The sequence below is a fragment of the Cavia porcellus genome, unplaced genomic scaffold, assembly GCF_034190915.1.
Source record: "Cavia porcellus strain 051 isolate PalLab524CR breed Dunkin Hartley unplaced genomic scaffold, mCavPor4.1 scaffold_28, whole genome shotgun sequence".
Taxonomy (NCBI): Eukaryota; Metazoa; Chordata; class Mammalia; order Rodentia; family Caviidae; genus Cavia; species Cavia porcellus.
Window position 1 is genome coordinate 6,433,622 of NW_026947511.1, and position 15,510 is coordinate 6,449,131.

Here is a 15,510-nt window from a genome sequence, read left to right on the forward strand (position 1 = left end):
TGGGTACTTTGCTGGTCACAGCTGTCTGCCAGCATCTCCATTAATCCTGGGATGGGCTCCAAGCGCCGTGAGGCCCAGCAAGGGTTTCTGAGAACTCAGATGTGAACATTCAGGGTCAGCTGCAAGTCCTAGGCAGCTTAGGGAGCCACGAGGCTTACGTGCACCTCCTCTATTGTGCTGCTATCTGCTGAGCCCTGGTGTGTGGCTGCTCTTACTCAGGTGGGTGTTGGCACCAGGCAGTGCCCTCTGCTGCCTGGTGCTCTGGAGTCTGAGAGGGAAGAGGCAGTGCTTATAGCCTCCTTGGGCCTTGCCCTCTAAGGATTAACCCAGCACAGACACAGTATGCGAATTTTAATAGAGAATCACCACTGGCCCTTGGGTAGCTCCATTAGTGATTATAGATGATTTTAAGACAAAAACTTCTCATATGTGAGTCAAACATTCTAAGTGCAACTTTTAATTTATCACATTCAGAGAGCTTCCATTCTCAAGAATTTCTAGAAAAGGGAGAAAGCTCTCTTGGTTTTCTTTTTTTTTTTTTTTTGTCTTTTTCCTTTTTATCGGTACTGGGGATTGAACTCGTGACCGCCTGCCTGCAAGGAACGTGCTTATGCCACTGAGCTAAATCCCCAGCCCCCGCTCTCTTGTTTACTAAGAGAAATTAATGTTTCTCCTTTTGGTCTTCCCATTATCTATCACTGAAAGGCACAATAACAAAATCCCAAAACTAAAATAAAAAGAGGACAATAAGTACAAGATGAAAAAAATCTAAATAGTATGAAATTAGTTTTTATTTTTAGTTCAAAATAAATGCTTAACATTTTGCCAATATCAAAACTAAAACGAACACTTAAAAAAGAGTGGAAGCACATTTCCTTCTCTGGGGAACCTAGTAAGGCGGCTGTGTGGTGTGGCATGGCTTTTCCACAGGACTAATCTAGGTGAGCAAAGCAAACAGATCTCTCCAGCTTTTCCTCAGCTGTCAGCTGTATCTACCAGGTCAGTGTCTGCAGAGTGACCCCCCCCCCCCCGCCAGCTATGACACAAAACTAAGGGTTTACACAGTTGGGAGGAACCTTTTAACCTGTTCACATAAATTCCTCTCTACGGAGCCCAGGTATAGGTAATGGCCGTCAGCAAGCAGCTGAAGGCTGCATGGGTGCCCATTCACGAGGACATCGGGGCACTGGAGCCAAAGTAACAGGGTGAGGCCAGCCCTAGACTGGGGCTTTCACCACAGGGACGTCTTGAAGTTGAACTTCAGCTTCAGCAAATATTTTAGATTCACCTGTGCAATGTCGTAGACAATGTACCTGGAGAGGAGGCTCGTTAAGGAGGCAACTCAGACGCCCTGCAACTCCTTCCTCAGGGCCGGCAGAATGCTGGGAGGGGGTGTGTGTGTGTGACTGACCGTCCTCAGGCACACGGAAGGACCCGCAGTCCACTAACAGCCTGTGGACATGGGGAATCAGACACCAGGAGGCCAGGCACACAATGCTGTGGTCCCGACACTCTTCACACCCACACCATGAAAGGATACTCGTTGTACAGCAGGCAGGTGTCGTTAACTCCTGACGAGATCCCTGTGCCCAGGGGAACCTCAACTCCCTGCAGAGTAATACTAGCCGAGGGGTCTGGGGTTGTTTTTCCTAAACCTGCAAAACAGAAGGTCAAGTGCTAGGATGCATGGGAGTGGGTGTGAAACCATCCTGGAGACATGAGGTGCATACCACGATGGGTACAAGCTCTTATCTTAAATACCTAAATCCCATGTTCTCTCCAGCTATGAAAGTAGAGGCTAGAAGCTGGGTATGGTGGCCATGCCAGTAATACCAGCATTCAGGAAGCTGAAGCAGGAGGATCACTGTGAGTGAGTTCAAAGCTAGTCTGGGCTACGCAGTTCGAGCCCAGCCTGAACTGTTTACCAAGACCCTGGTTCAAAAATCAAAACAATTTGGAGACTTGAAATCCAAGTTCTCAGGTATCAATCTTAATGTTTTTTGGGTGGAAGAGCAACACCAGCCCCCTCTGGGGTTATACTGCTGGTCTACCGAACTACATAGCAGTTGGTTCCCCAGGCAGCTTGGCACCCTGGATACTTGCCACCAACTTCAGCATTCCAGGGGCTGCAGGTGCTGCTGCCACCAGAGGCCCTTTCCTACAGTGGCTGAGAGAATTAAGTTAAAACTTTAAGCTGGCAAATACCCCAAGCTACTGGTGTCCACATATAGCATTTATGATACACACATATAGCATTTATGATACACACATATAGCATTTATGTTGGCTACTGCCAACAGCAAAACTGTGTTCCCTTAAATGAACAGCTGGCCCTAAGACCCAGCTTCTGGCTGCAGCAGCATTGGTTGGGGAGACATCACCTTTGACGCTGTGCTTGCCCTTGGGTAACTTGCTGATGTGAGAAGCATGCTTCAGTTCATACCTGTACAGGAGAGAACAGTCTCAGAGCCCCCAGACACCATTCAGCACCGATGACCTGGACACTCAAGAGAGCCCTGCCCTCTGTCGCTACCAGTGCTCAGCCTGCCCTACTATGGCCCCATGCAAGGAAAAGTCCTATTTGGAGCTGTGGCTGGCTGTTCTGGAGATTTCTGTCCCCCGACCTTTGGCCTAAAATGTGACTCTGCTCCCTGGAAGACATCTGATAGAATCAAAGGAGATACCTGAAGCAAGCTAACTGATCAGATTTTCTTGGTGGAGAATATGGAACTGAGATTAAGAGTCCAGTTCCATCTAGTTTGGTCTCAGAAAATGCATACACTGGTGAGAGGTGGGGTGACCCCCTTTCTGTGCAATTCAACCTCCCTGTCCCGCCCCTGAGGCCTAGCTGTCCTCCTGCCCTCAAATCTTCTGAGGTGCCCTTCTTTCTTCCTGGCTCTCAACTTCAACTGGTTTCTGCTACTCACAGGCAGCCTGAACTGTCTGGTCAGTAACTGTCCCCTCCTCCAAACTCACATGTTTCCAAGGGCGACCTCTCCCAACAGGATTAAGCCTATTGGGTCTCCCTGAGATGTGTGGCAGTAGTTAGCACTCTTGGAGACCATGTCAGCGAAATAGATGCCTTTCCCGAACATGTAGCCTGTCTGCAGGGTTAGAAAAGGGACAGCTGAAATTCTCTGCATGGGAAGTCAGATGACTGACTCAAACGGCCGACTTGAGCTAGCACCCAGCATGTGTTGTCTTCCTTTACTTCAAATAGGGCTGGCACTGCCCAATGTTAATGTCGAGGGGCTGTGAAGACGTTACTGGACCCTATTTTTTCCCTCAGCTGGGAATATAACCTCACAGGCCAGTGGGAGAGTCACACATTTATTAACACGGCTTAGGCTTACAGCAGGCATATGGGCATACCCAGGGACTGCCAGCTACCATTTCCAGCTCCTGTGGAGGTTGGGAAAGCTCAGGTCACCTGCCCAGTAACCAAGCACCATCAGGACCAGTGAGTCATTGCACAGAGGCCACCAGCTGGGAAGCAGCATGAGTAGAGCAGGACTCAGCCTCGCTGGGATGGAAGTTTTCTGCACATCAGCCCACTCGGCATTCCCAGCAGCCCTAGCCTGCACATTTCTGTTCCAGAAACAATGCCAAGGCCTGTGCAGTTGCACCAGGGATGGGCCCAGCTCTGGAGGATGAGAGAAAGGTATGTCTGGGGCTACTGATACCAGGGCTAGAGAGAGATGTGCAGCACCTACCTATACCTAGCCCCCTAGGTGAGCCATTCCCTCCACTTGAGGGGGTACCTACCACAGGAGCTTCGGGTGGAGCTATCCGCAGGCCCTGGGACAGGATCCCGGCGAAGTTGGTGGTCCTGGACCCATGCCACAGCAACTTGCGGTTGTGGAGCTGCCTGAAGGGCTTGTAGCGCTGGCTCTCCCCTTCGCGAGCTATCTTAAAGATCTGGTAGGGCAATCCACAAAGTGCACAAAAGCAGCCATGTGTTATTCTGGTTTCCTGAATGAATATACCAGATAGAGAGAACCGACCACCCATCTCTATACTTGAAAGAACTAGGCCTGTTGCCTGGGGAGGCTGTTTCCCCTCAAATCAATATACTGCACCTGTCATAGCCCTAACTCAGCAGAGCATCCCGATTCTAAAACCAAGTCTGAAGACTGTGAATGCCTTTTAAGAACAGAATAAAAATGCTAACCACGAGACTATTATGCTAACCACGAGACTATTATTAATTCTCTTGCCCAACAGACAAGCACTTGTCACTTTCTCTGCTTATTTAAAGAAAGCAGACTGCTATTGTCTGCCAAAGCCCAGGCTGAAGGAGGGGCAGAAAGCTGTCAGAGCATGCAGCGGAGACTCTTACATCAACCACCTCCAAGTCGTATGCATTGTGTGTGGTGGCGTGAGTGTTCTTCACGTACTTCCGGATGACCTCGGCTTCTTCAGAATCTCTGTCAACCACCTAGAAAACAGAGTTCTTGGGATTAGAGCAAGGAGGTCCCCGGGAGAGTCCCATGGAGGTGGAAGAGCAATCTACAAGCTGAGCAGATGCCAGGACTGATTCTCACTCCTCACTGGAAGCCGTGTTCCAGTCGCTCGGGCATCAGTCTTTTTGTCTACTTGGATTATTAAGGATCTTGGGTCTTTTAAATTCTTATGCTCTCGGATGTCAGTAAGGCTACAATGTGAACCTCAGTGACCTGGGAGAATACAGAACAAGGAACTGGCTCTTGGACCAGCAGTCTGACATGGTGTGAATCTGACCAACCACCAAGATTTTGTCTCTTTGAAATTTTAGGGCCACATGTGTTATCACCAATTAGAGCATAGGCCTAATGTGACATTAATGTAATTCACACTAAATATGCCAAAGCAACTGTGGCAAAGACTGTATGTGTTATGTTTTTGTATTCTTATTAGAAGTTTGGAAAACCTAGGAATTCTGATCTTTCTCACCACTAAATGCCTCAGACCTACGTGGAGAATGAGAGGGAAGGCACGGTCTTCCCATCCGAAAGGTAACCTGGTTAGATGGGGAGACCCTGGAATTCTACACATTGAGCCCCAGTCTGCGCAGGGCCTTATTCAAGTGGCAGAGGCTCTGCTGACACCTCCAGGAAGGAAGCCAGGGCCAGGGAAAATGAGGCACAAATCTCTGAATGGCTCTGGTAGGGTGACACTCAAGTTCAACGATGCCTGTGAGCATACACTCAGGATGCGACACATCACAAAACCCCATGTCTGCTCACTTCTCACTTCTGAGACATGACCCTGGAAAAATCTGTCTACCCATCCACATCACCAGGCTCCAAACCAGTGTTCCTCTCCAGGTGAAGAAGAAAAAGATCTTCAAAATGAGTCTTCACACTGAACGGAGGCACTCACTGGGAAACCTGCCTGGCAAACAAGGGCACCACGGACAGGTGACATGCTTGCAGTCTACAAAGACCATCAAGTGATACTGAGAAAGGCAGCTTTATGAACCCAGTCATCTCTCTCTGGCATTCTGACACACATTCCAACAGGGGACCCCTGCTCTTGGGATCAGAGACTAAGGCACTCAGAAAGGGTGGCCTTCTTACCTTAATGTCAGTTTTGAGCTTCTCATAGTTGACATCAATGGGGTCCTTGCTGCTGTCATCAGACCCACCCCTCAGCAGACTATAGGCCACCTCAATGTCCAGGAGGTTGTCCAGCATTTCCACCTTGGCCTGGGGACAACAGATAGACTTGGAGTCAAGTACTAAAAGTGAGGGAGACAGACAGCTTTTGGGCACAGATGGCCTGTGTGCAACAGTGTTCCACACAGTGGAAGAGGTTCACACATGGCATTCCCTGGGGTTCCAAAAGGGGAAGAACTTTCTGTCTGCACACCCAGATGCTGATGAAGAACAAAACTAAGATGCCACAAGCTGTGTCTCAGCTAAAATTCCCATGGGTCCCCTGTAAGATGGAGAAAGGATGTCTCTGTTCACTGGCTCTTCTTTCCAGAGCAAGGAGGAAAAACAACCAGTCCTGTGGGACTGTTTCCACCAATAGGGAAATATCTCATTTGCAAACAAGGGCACTGGGCTGTTCCTGCCTTGGGACCATAATGAAGGAGGCAGGGCACCCAGCCCTGTACTTCAGGACATCCCCAGGCCAAGGCACTACCTGTACACTGTCTGCGTTGTTCAGCAGTGGGGGCTTCTTCATCCCAAAATCATGGGGGATCAGGGTGTAGAAGCGATTTGAGAGATCCAGTATCTGGGAGTCGCTGCTGCCTTGGGACAGTGCCTGGAGGAGGAGACATAGGGAACGTGAGATGGAAGCAAAATGCACCTGGTTCTTTAGAGCCAGGTGTCTGGGGCTCCCAAAAGAATGCTGCAGGAGCCTGGCCTTCTAGCAGCTCAGCACATAGTAGGCTTCTCACACAGCAGCTCACTAGCACAGTGAACAATGCAAACTGTTAAGTTACAAAACCCTGGTGGGGGCTCACAGCTGCTGCAAAATGTCTTCAGTCATTTCTGAGGTTTGAACATATTTCATCTTGGGAAATTCACTCCAGCCCCCTTTTATCCACTGACTTCATTTCTGAGGCGAGGAAACTCACTTGTGCATGTACTGGTCCAGGTGGCCAGAAATAGAACAGTTAAGCAGCCTTAACCCCAGGGTCTCTCAGCACCCACATGCAGAGGGTGCTCAATGCAGACCTGGTAATGGTCTCAGGGCTGGGCCAGGGCTGTGTGTGGGCACTCTGCAGGCTACTTCTCACTGTAGTGTGTGGATCTTGCTCTTTGTGGCTGTGGCTGGCACGGTCAGCAGGGAAGGATGCAACCTCTCCACCTGGACAATCAGGGAGCCTGAGCTAAAGAAAGCCCTACATGCGCCCAGTCGATGGGATGATGGATTTCACAGCTCTGATGTGGACCCTTCTCCAGGGTCAGCCTGGAGGCTCATTTCCTAGACTCCCTTAAGCCTGTCACACCATCTGGGCCTGCGCCCCACGCACAGTAGCAGGCCTTTGAGGATGCAGCCCAGGGTCTGAGCACTGAGGCACCTGCTACACACAACAGATGTTAGTGAACATCAAGAGAAGGAAGGAAAATCATTTTCTATTTAGAAACTTCCTAATAACTGTGAAATAAACTCAGTCTAATTCATAAGGACACACATCACAATTTTTAAAGAGAACCCAATTCATTCAATTTATAGGAGTCTACTACACATCTAGTAACTCAAATCAGTACTGTGTGTAAGTTTGGTGACATCTTTAGTCAGCAGCAGGAATTTGTCAGATCCACTGAACTGAAACGAATCCAAATCCTTATGAACTAAGGTTCCATGCTGCTGTTTAATTAGCATGAAGAACATGTCACTGGTGCCACTGTCTGGAAGAGCAGCTGGCCAGGAGAGACACCCAGGGGCTGTGTTCGCTCACCTGCTGCACCTCGCTGAGGATGGCGTACGCAGCCTGGATCTGTCTTTTGCTCAGCTTCCCCAAGGGCATCTTCTGAAGGTCGATCTGAGGAGAGAGGCAGGTTCCCCTCTCAAAGCTGCATTTGGGGGCTGACCACAGGACTCTTTGGTTTCCCTGGGAGACCTAGTGACCCACATCCACAGAGGGTGTCCCCTTCCTCCCGCCCCAGGACTGCATTCTCAGTTGGATAAACCAACTACATGTTCCCCAGGCCAGCACTTCTGGAAGTGGACACAGTGGCATTGCGGCCTGATTCTAAAGGGGGACACAGGCCCAGGGTCAGTCATGGCTCCCATTCCAGGTCCCTTTCCCGGGGCCTCAGAGCCAAGGCAGATGTACATGTTCCCAGGGCTCCAGCCAAAACCAAGAACTGAGAATTTTCAAGTTGCTCAAGTCACTTTCCATAGAATATAATACACTTGAACTTATGTATATTAATCTTCCAAATCGCCACTACCCCTTTCAAACTGGTCACACTTGTCCCAACAGTATGAAGAGTGCTCACAATCCCCTAGGCAACTACCGTGAGCAGAGGTTACAAGTGGGTAAAGTACAAGGTGGAAGCCCAGCCACCAGTCAGTCTGGCTCCTGCTCTAGTATCGCTACTGACTGTCCACAAAGGCCACGTTGAGAAGTTGAGTGACCAGCTGGTGCTGCTCTTAGGTTGGGGGGAGCTGAGGGGCCAAGGGAAGGAGGCTGGGTCACTGGTGTATTGCCCTGAAGGGGATTCTGGGATGTGTGCATCTTTGCTTTCCTGCTGCTCTGAGCTGACAGTTTGAACCCCTCCGTGACACATTGATATCACAGGTCCAAACAAAAGAACCACCAACTATGAGCTGAAACCATGAAGCAGAAGAAGCCTTTCCTCTTCATAATCTGATGTTCCTGGCACCCTGTCACTGGGGTGAAAAGCTGACTGGCACAGTGACCCGTTTACAAAGGCACCTATTCAATTCTGTTGATCGTTCAACCTGCAGTGGACTCTTGTGAATGCTTGCAGAATCAGACAGTACCACATCCTCTCTGCTCTCCCAATACCTCTGGTGGTGCTCAGAACAGACAGAGCTCGACATGAATCTGAGAAATAGAACTGTGGGGTGGTTAAGTACAGGGGCATTAGAAATGCCCATGGCTCATCAGGTAGCAATTAGGGCCAGGGTAACAGTGCCCAAAAAAAGCCACCAGCCCCAGCATGTGTGCCTCTCCGAGCCCTCTGAAGTCTGAGTTGTGATAAGTTACATCCTTAGTGTTACATCTGGGGGAGGAGGGGAGTCTCTTTCAAGCTGAAAACCAGGCACAGTAGGACAGCAGTGACTCCAATGTGGATTCTCAGTTGGCTCTGGAAGCAGCTCTAGAGGAGCAGCTCTAGATACCTCAACCAGCTACACCACCAGGGCAAGAGTGGGCACCTTAGACGGGGCAACATTCCCTACGTGGCCCAATTCTGCGGTCCATGTGCAAGAGGAATAGACTACCTCTGCCCAAAGTGCACACACAGGCTACACAAGCGAGCAAAGTATTCAATCAGCACATCACCCCAACTCCTGGATAAGGAAGGCCAGCATAGCACCAGGCAGCAGGCTGGGGCAGTGGCTCTCTGGCACTCACTTCAAGGAACAAGATATGGAAGACACCTGCAGGCTGGGATGTGGCTGCCACAGCTGCGCCTGAGCCCTGGTGCCCTTGGCCAGGATCCTGTTCCTCACAGGCACAGCCTCAGTCTACTGCCACTGGGATTCCACAAGGTGTCTCCATCAAGCCACGAATGTGCTGGCTCCCTATACTTCCCAGGACTGCCTATGGCCTGCTTCACAGCACCCATCCTCCAGTCAAGTCACCTCTTTGCCCAAGATAATGTAAAAGCATCACTCACAAGAAAAACCCAAGTTTGAGATCAGTTAGCAACCTTGATGGCTCCCAGAAGCAGAGTATAGAAGTACAGAAGGCTAGAAATGACATGCAGGACTCCCAGACACAAGAGAGACTGACCTCATCTCCCTGCCCCAGGCACCATATTCTTCCCACAAGTGAGTGAGTCTGCCAAAACCAAACCAGGTTGTGTCTGTGTGCCCGTAGCCCACAGAGCTGAAACTCCACTGTTCTGAGAACAGGGCCCAGAGCTGCCCCACCAGAGGACGCTGCTGCTGGGCAGAACATCCAGTGGTGAAGGAGGAAAAGTGGCTGCTCTTTCCACCACCCAAGGGTGCTCCAAGGCTATCCAGTGGCTCAGGGAGGGAAGAGCAGGACACTTCTGCACTGGCTTTCTGGAAACTCAGGATGTGGGAGGAACCTATTTGGCCCCTGCAGCTACACATTTCCCATGGTGGCCCCAAGTCTCCAGGTTCCGTAAGTGGGGAAGGGGTGGCTAGGAAAGGTGCAGCACATATAGGGACATGGGCCAGGCACCCCATCTTCTCTAATCACAGCAGGCATAAATCCCACCTACTGAAGAAGGTCAGATGCTGTCCCTTCTGCCAGTGCAAACCACAGCAGTGCTAAGGTTTGGATCTTAACTTTCCGGTTCCCAGTCTGTGGTGGTGCTGGGAGGTGGTAGATCATCCAGGAGGTGGGCCCTGGAGCAAGTCAGGTTGAGCTGTACCCTGGAAGAGGACCCGGAGACCCCAACCCTGCCTGCCTAGTTTGCTTCCTATCACAAAGGTGAGCAGGTGTCTTCCACCATGTGTTCCCACCATGCCATACTGTGTCCCATACACAGGGGCCCTCAGGGGCCAAGTGACCAGATGGAAACTTTTGAAAATAAACCCAAATTAGTATTTTCTTTCTCTAAGTTGCTGTCCCCCAGCATTTAGTCACAAGGACAGAAAGCCAACATACAGCAGGTTTTCTTCTATGTGGGCTAATATTTGGGACCTTGCAAGACAACTGGTCGACTGGCTGATGAGGGCCAGAAATACCTAGCCTACCTTGCCTATTAGGGAATAAGTAGGGGTAAAGACAGCTCTCCACAGCATACCACATGGCTCACAGCAAGTCAAATGACCTTGGTGAATATGCCTTCAGAGTGAAGGTAGTATGAGCTGACACCTTGCTTCTGAGAGACATGAGGAAATGAATAGCCACAGTCTGTCACGGCTCAGCAGTAATTCTTGTCTCTACACAGACACACACCTCATACTCCACCATGGCTTTCTTCATGCTCTCCACATCAAAGATCATCCTAATGAGCTCCTGCACCGGCTTGGGGAGCTTGGACTTGGTGCCAGGGTTTACTGTCAGTTTTTTTACTGCCTCTTCATCCTGTAGGGAAAAAAACAGGCAGGGACCCACGTCAACAGCCTTGGCAGAGTGGTGGAACTGTGAGGCTGCAGGTAATCACACATGGGTTGGGGACCACAGAAAAGCAGCCAAGTGTCAAACTGCAGAACTAGAATTGATTACCTGGCCATAGTCAATCTCCAGAGGGTAGAACTTTTTGGGATACTTTGTAAAGTTTTTGGAGTGCCAAGCATTCCCTGTTTTTTCTTCGTATAATTTCATAAAGTGCTCAACAGCATCCTCCTTGGATGGCATCTGCTCCAGTTTGTTGCTACCAATCACAGTGCCTACCCGACCCCAGGACCTGAATATCCAGTACCTACCAGGGAGAGGAGACATTAGAGACCAGACAGGTTCCCTCCCATCACCTATTCAGGGAAAAGAATTTCTTTCAGGGCACTGGGGACTGAACCAGGGAGTGCTGAGCTATGTCCCCAGGGAACCCATTTTTTATTTTAGAGATGAGGTCTCCCTAAGTAGCTAAGTTGCCCAAGGTGGGCTCCAACTTTTATTCTCCTGCCTTAGCCTCCTGGTAGTTAGGATTAAAGGCATGTGCCACCATGCCTGCTGGGCCAGTGTTCTACCACTGAGCCACACCTCCAAGTGCTAAGGGACAACTTTAAACACCTAAAAATGACCACTGGTATTAGACTAATTAGGGTATTAGGCAACACTAAAGAGTAAGTTTAGTGCTTACCAAACTGTTTCCCAAGCTTTAAAATGCATAAAATGAGAAAATCAGTTGAAAGATGTGAAGCTACAGCCTGTGACTGCCACAGGTGGCAGCACTACTGGCAACCAGTGGCTTCCTGCCCTCTTCATTGGAAGATCTCAGCATACTGGTTCGCATGACCAGGGGTAGGCCCCAGGTCCTGCAGACCCTCAGTGTCACAGGTTCCCTGGGCCTGGAGCTCACCTGCTTTCCTTGTCGCCTTCTAGAAGCTGCAGTTTGTAGTAGGAGTTGGTCCCTTTGACGATGTCTACCAGGCCGAGAGTTGCACTGAAGACCTTCCCACCCTTCTCCAAGACGTGTGCTGAGTGTTCCAGACCTGGCAGGGGCAAAGCTGCTGTCCTCCGCCCAGGCACCATGTCTCAGGCAGAGGGAGTGCCGGGAGCCCTGCCTGGCTGGACACACTCCTCCCTCAGGGCTCTCTACAGACCACAGGGTGAGAGTGAAAGGCACCTCACTACACATGCAGCCACCCACTTACCAGAGTCAGGATCTACAGCCGCCCCTCCTTTGAGAGTTAACTTCATTCTCTTCTCAGACTTGACACCTGAGAAGGGGTCATAGGCATGCAAACACAAATTCAAAAGGCAAAGGCAGACAAACAAGCTTTTTTTACAGAACTATGCTGCCCCACTCCCACACACAGCCTCCTGCCATTCCGAGCTCACTGAGCTTGAGCTGAGACACTGTTTTGAGGACAGAGGCAGGATCAGTAGCTGGGGCCCTCACCTTCCTCCTTGGTGGTGCTCTTGCTCTTCTTGGGGAGCGCAGTTCCTGACTTCCCTTTTGGGGCGTCTACTTCGACAGGCTCTGCCTTTACCTCTGCCCCCCAAGGGGACAAGATGTGTGCTATGAGCAGATCTTGCAGGGCCTTGGTTGAGGCAGAGACATCCTGGAGGAAATCCTCAGACACAACACGGACGTTGGCTTCTTTTACTTCCTCCATCTTCTTACTCATCTTTTCTACCTCCTCTGTTCAAAATTGGAGAAAAAAAACTCAACAGTAAGCTGAAAACTAAACGCAATTTCTAGTCACTGGAGTTGCATTTTGCTGAGTATTCTCGTACACTTATCAGTCACAGCTCTCCTTCCCTTTCAAACCTAATCTCAGAGCACTGCCATCCCAACAACCATTGCTTTCTCTAAGCCATGCTGAGCGAGGGCACCTTCTCCTGCTACTCCACAGACCACGGTGACAGAAAAAGCATGGCAGGAGACTTACAGCCCATGAGGAGAGGGTGGGCAGTGCCATGCTGTTTCTCCTTGGCATGTCACACCTATGACGACAGATAAGGTAGAGTCCTGAGGCAGAGTGCTGACTCAGCACCTAGGAGGCCCTGCTTAGAACCCTAGCACTGGAAAAAGCAACTGCAGCCAAAAAATCCACGAAGAAATCCATTTACCTCTCTATTTTTCAAACCTAAAACCTAGGACTTGTGTTTTGGCAGGGAACCTATTACAGCAGCTTGCATCCTTTGGTTAGGAATGTAAGACACACAAATAGACAGTATACACCAAGCAGCAATACCAAATGAGAACACTCATTTCCATAAAAAAAAAAAAAAACAAAAAAAACCCCAAAAAAACCACCACCCTGGAGCAGTCAGGCATGGTGGTACACACCTGTAACCCCAGAAAGGCTGAGGCAGGAAGTTTGGAAAGCTTGAGCCCAGGGTGGGCAACCTAGCGAGACAGTCTCAAAATAAAAACAAGAAGGGTAGAGGACGTCGCTTAGTGTGAAGGTCTTGGTTCAACCTCTAGTATAGCCAAAAACAAACAGATACTACGCCTGAGCAATGAAGACGAGCTGAGGGAATTATTTGTGGTGACCTCCGTCACACGCCTCTGAACCTGCAGCAAGTGAGCTCCGTCTGTGCCCGCCCAGAGCCGCACCCTTGCCCAGGCTCAGCTTCACTCACTCTTGGTGCTGATGCACAGGGAAGCCTTGCTGGCCGAGCCCGTCAGCTTGCCCCCGAGTTTCTCAACTTCAGTCTTCACCTCATCCTTGTTCCGGGAGAGTTTCCCGAGCAGCAGGACCTTCATGTTGGACAGGGGCTTATCTGGAATTGGGGAGCAGAACTGTCATACTAGCCTGCACTGGCACTGTGCCTCAGGAAGTGGGGAGGAATAGGGAGACCAAACAGTGAGCACCCGGGCAAAGGGCTTGTGGCTGGCCTACACTCCTTTCATCATGTTTTTCAGAAAGAGCCCATGAAACAGCAGGAAGCACAGCAGGACAACAAGCTGCCTCCTGGGAAATCATGCACGCTCCAGGCCATAGACAGGACTGGGAGGTGATGAGCCATGAAACCACACGACCCATGGCAGCTGTATGGATGCATGAGGAGGCTGCACATGGGGAGCAGGGACCAGAAGACTAGAAGGGGATGGACAGAGAGCAGGCCACACATGTGCCCATGGTCCAAGTCTCATCTGAAAATCAAACTGCAACTCTTATGCACTAAGTCACTCCAGGCAAAGGAGTGTGAGCCCATGTGGCCCACAACTCATACTCTTGGACAGAAGCTTTGGCAGCAGAGCAGACTTGGGGTGTTTCCCATGCATGCAAGACAGGGACCGCTGGTCCCCACCAGGGACAGGAAGGTCACGAACAGGTTCCTATTCAGGGAGCATGACCTTGTTTTCTACACACTGAGTTGTGGCTTCACCCTCAGACTGTGTGCTGTGCTCTGAGTCACGCTGAGGGCCTTACTATGGCTGTCAGCCTGGTGCACACCTTACTAGCAGTGGCTGGTGACTTTCTGACTACAGAACAGACACCAAGCCTCTCACACAGCAGGCTCTGGGCAGCTGCGGCTTAAAGGGAGGAAAAGGCCTGGGCTGAAGCCACCAGGTACCCACTCGGCCTTTCTCAGGAGCCGTGCCCTAGCCTCCCAAGGTAAGGAAATCACCTGCTCTTTATGGAGGTCTACTTGTCTTCCCTTGTCATCCCTAAGTCAATGCCCAACTCCTTAACTCAAGTGTTCCTTCTGCCTCTATCTCTGGAGCAGCTGGGTCTAAGGCACAGCCATCACACCTGGCAGTATTTATGCTAACACAAAATGCCCTGCATGGTGGGGGCTGGCCCAGGTAGGAAGGGCTTCCTCTGAGCAGAGAGGCTATGGAAGGACACCCTCACCACCGACTCCATGCTCCTAGTGTCCATTTGGGCAGCTCTGGACACAACCCTGGTGTTGCACCTGTTGGAGCAGAGGTGTTTACAGCAGCTGGCGGCAAGGCCGAGGAGGGTGGGACTGCCAACGGGGTACTGGTCTCTGGGGGAAAGATCCGGTCTTGCTTTTTGACCTTCAATTTCTTCAGGTAAGAGATTTCTCGGAATTCCTAGAAGATAAATGTTTTACTTTTTAAGAAACCAGCTATGTCTTGAACAATCATCAGACAGGCCAAAGGGGATTTGACCTGTGCAAATTAAATAATCTTACAATAAAGAACATAAAATGAGGAAATGTGTGGCTTCTTCAATATGACAATAATCTGCTGCTACAGTATTTATCTCTAACACTATGAGAGACATGGTGTTGGGATGCAGTCAGAGAGAGACCTTCTCCTCTAGACAAGCCCATCCTAACCTGCCCCGCACTTGCCAACTCCAATTCTGTTGGAAGTTCGTTCTCCAACAGACCCTGTGCAGTCAACAGGTCTCTGAGGGTCACATGTCCACTGTGTGAGCGATGGCCCCCCAACATAGCACCGCCTAGGTAAGACACCCTCACAAGGAAATTGGGGTGTGCCCCAGTGGACGCAGAGCCCTGTAGGATTCACCAGGAACCCTTTCATTGCTACATCTTGTTCTTTACTCCAGTTATTTCTAAGAAGTCTTGCTCTAGGTCCCAAGAAAAGTACAGTTCCTGTGTACCTGCATCTTCAGCCAGTCAGAAAACAGCCCTTCCCAGCTGTTCCCAGCCAGTGAATTCCAGGGAAGACGACCACTGAGCACCTAATAAATGCCACTCACTACACAACTCTAGCTCCTGAGAAAGCAGAGTGAAGTATGCAAAGGGAAACTAACAAAGCATCACGTATTTTTCTCTTTCCCAGGGGGTGATCC

General features: G+C 50.2%; 1 protein-coding gene across 2 annotated transcripts in view; it reads right to left on the reverse strand.

Annotated features, from left to right (window-relative positions):
- Nucleotides 1-773: 773 nt before the first annotated feature.
- The window catches only part of Parp1 (poly(ADP-ribose) polymerase 1), a 34,222-nt gene continuing 19,485 nt past the window's right edge, over nucleotides 774-15,510 (reverse strand). The window contains exons 8-23 of one of the 2 annotated variants that reach the window (XM_003462362.5): nucleotides 14,642-14,783; nucleotides 13,361-13,501; nucleotides 12,171-12,413; nucleotides 11,923-11,988; nucleotides 11,628-11,760; nucleotides 10,835-11,030; nucleotides 10,565-10,693; nucleotides 7,397-7,480; nucleotides 6,130-6,252; nucleotides 5,559-5,687; nucleotides 4,340-4,438; nucleotides 3,766-3,918; nucleotides 2,977-3,104; nucleotides 2,382-2,443; nucleotides 1,541-1,655; nucleotides 774-1,313 (exon numbers count right to left, since the gene is read on the reverse strand). In XM_003462362.5, the coding sequence (XP_003462410.1) occupies nucleotides 1,232-1,313; nucleotides 1,541-1,655; nucleotides 2,382-2,443; nucleotides 2,977-3,104; nucleotides 3,766-3,918; nucleotides 4,340-4,438; nucleotides 5,559-5,687; nucleotides 6,130-6,252; nucleotides 7,397-7,480; nucleotides 10,565-10,693; nucleotides 10,835-11,030; nucleotides 11,628-11,760; nucleotides 11,923-11,988; nucleotides 12,171-12,413; nucleotides 13,361-13,501; nucleotides 14,642-14,783 (2,025 nt within the window). In that variant the 3' untranslated portion in view covers nucleotides 774-1,231. Of the gene's footprint in view, nucleotides 1,314-1,540; nucleotides 1,656-2,381; nucleotides 2,444-2,976; nucleotides 3,105-3,311; nucleotides 3,644-3,765; nucleotides 3,919-4,339; nucleotides 4,439-5,558; nucleotides 5,688-6,129; nucleotides 6,253-7,396; nucleotides 7,481-10,564; nucleotides 10,694-10,834; nucleotides 11,031-11,627; nucleotides 11,761-11,922; nucleotides 11,989-12,170; nucleotides 12,414-13,360; nucleotides 13,502-14,641; nucleotides 14,784-15,510 lie in introns of those variants that run through there. The other variant, XM_063239410.1, reaches the window with a different exon arrangement.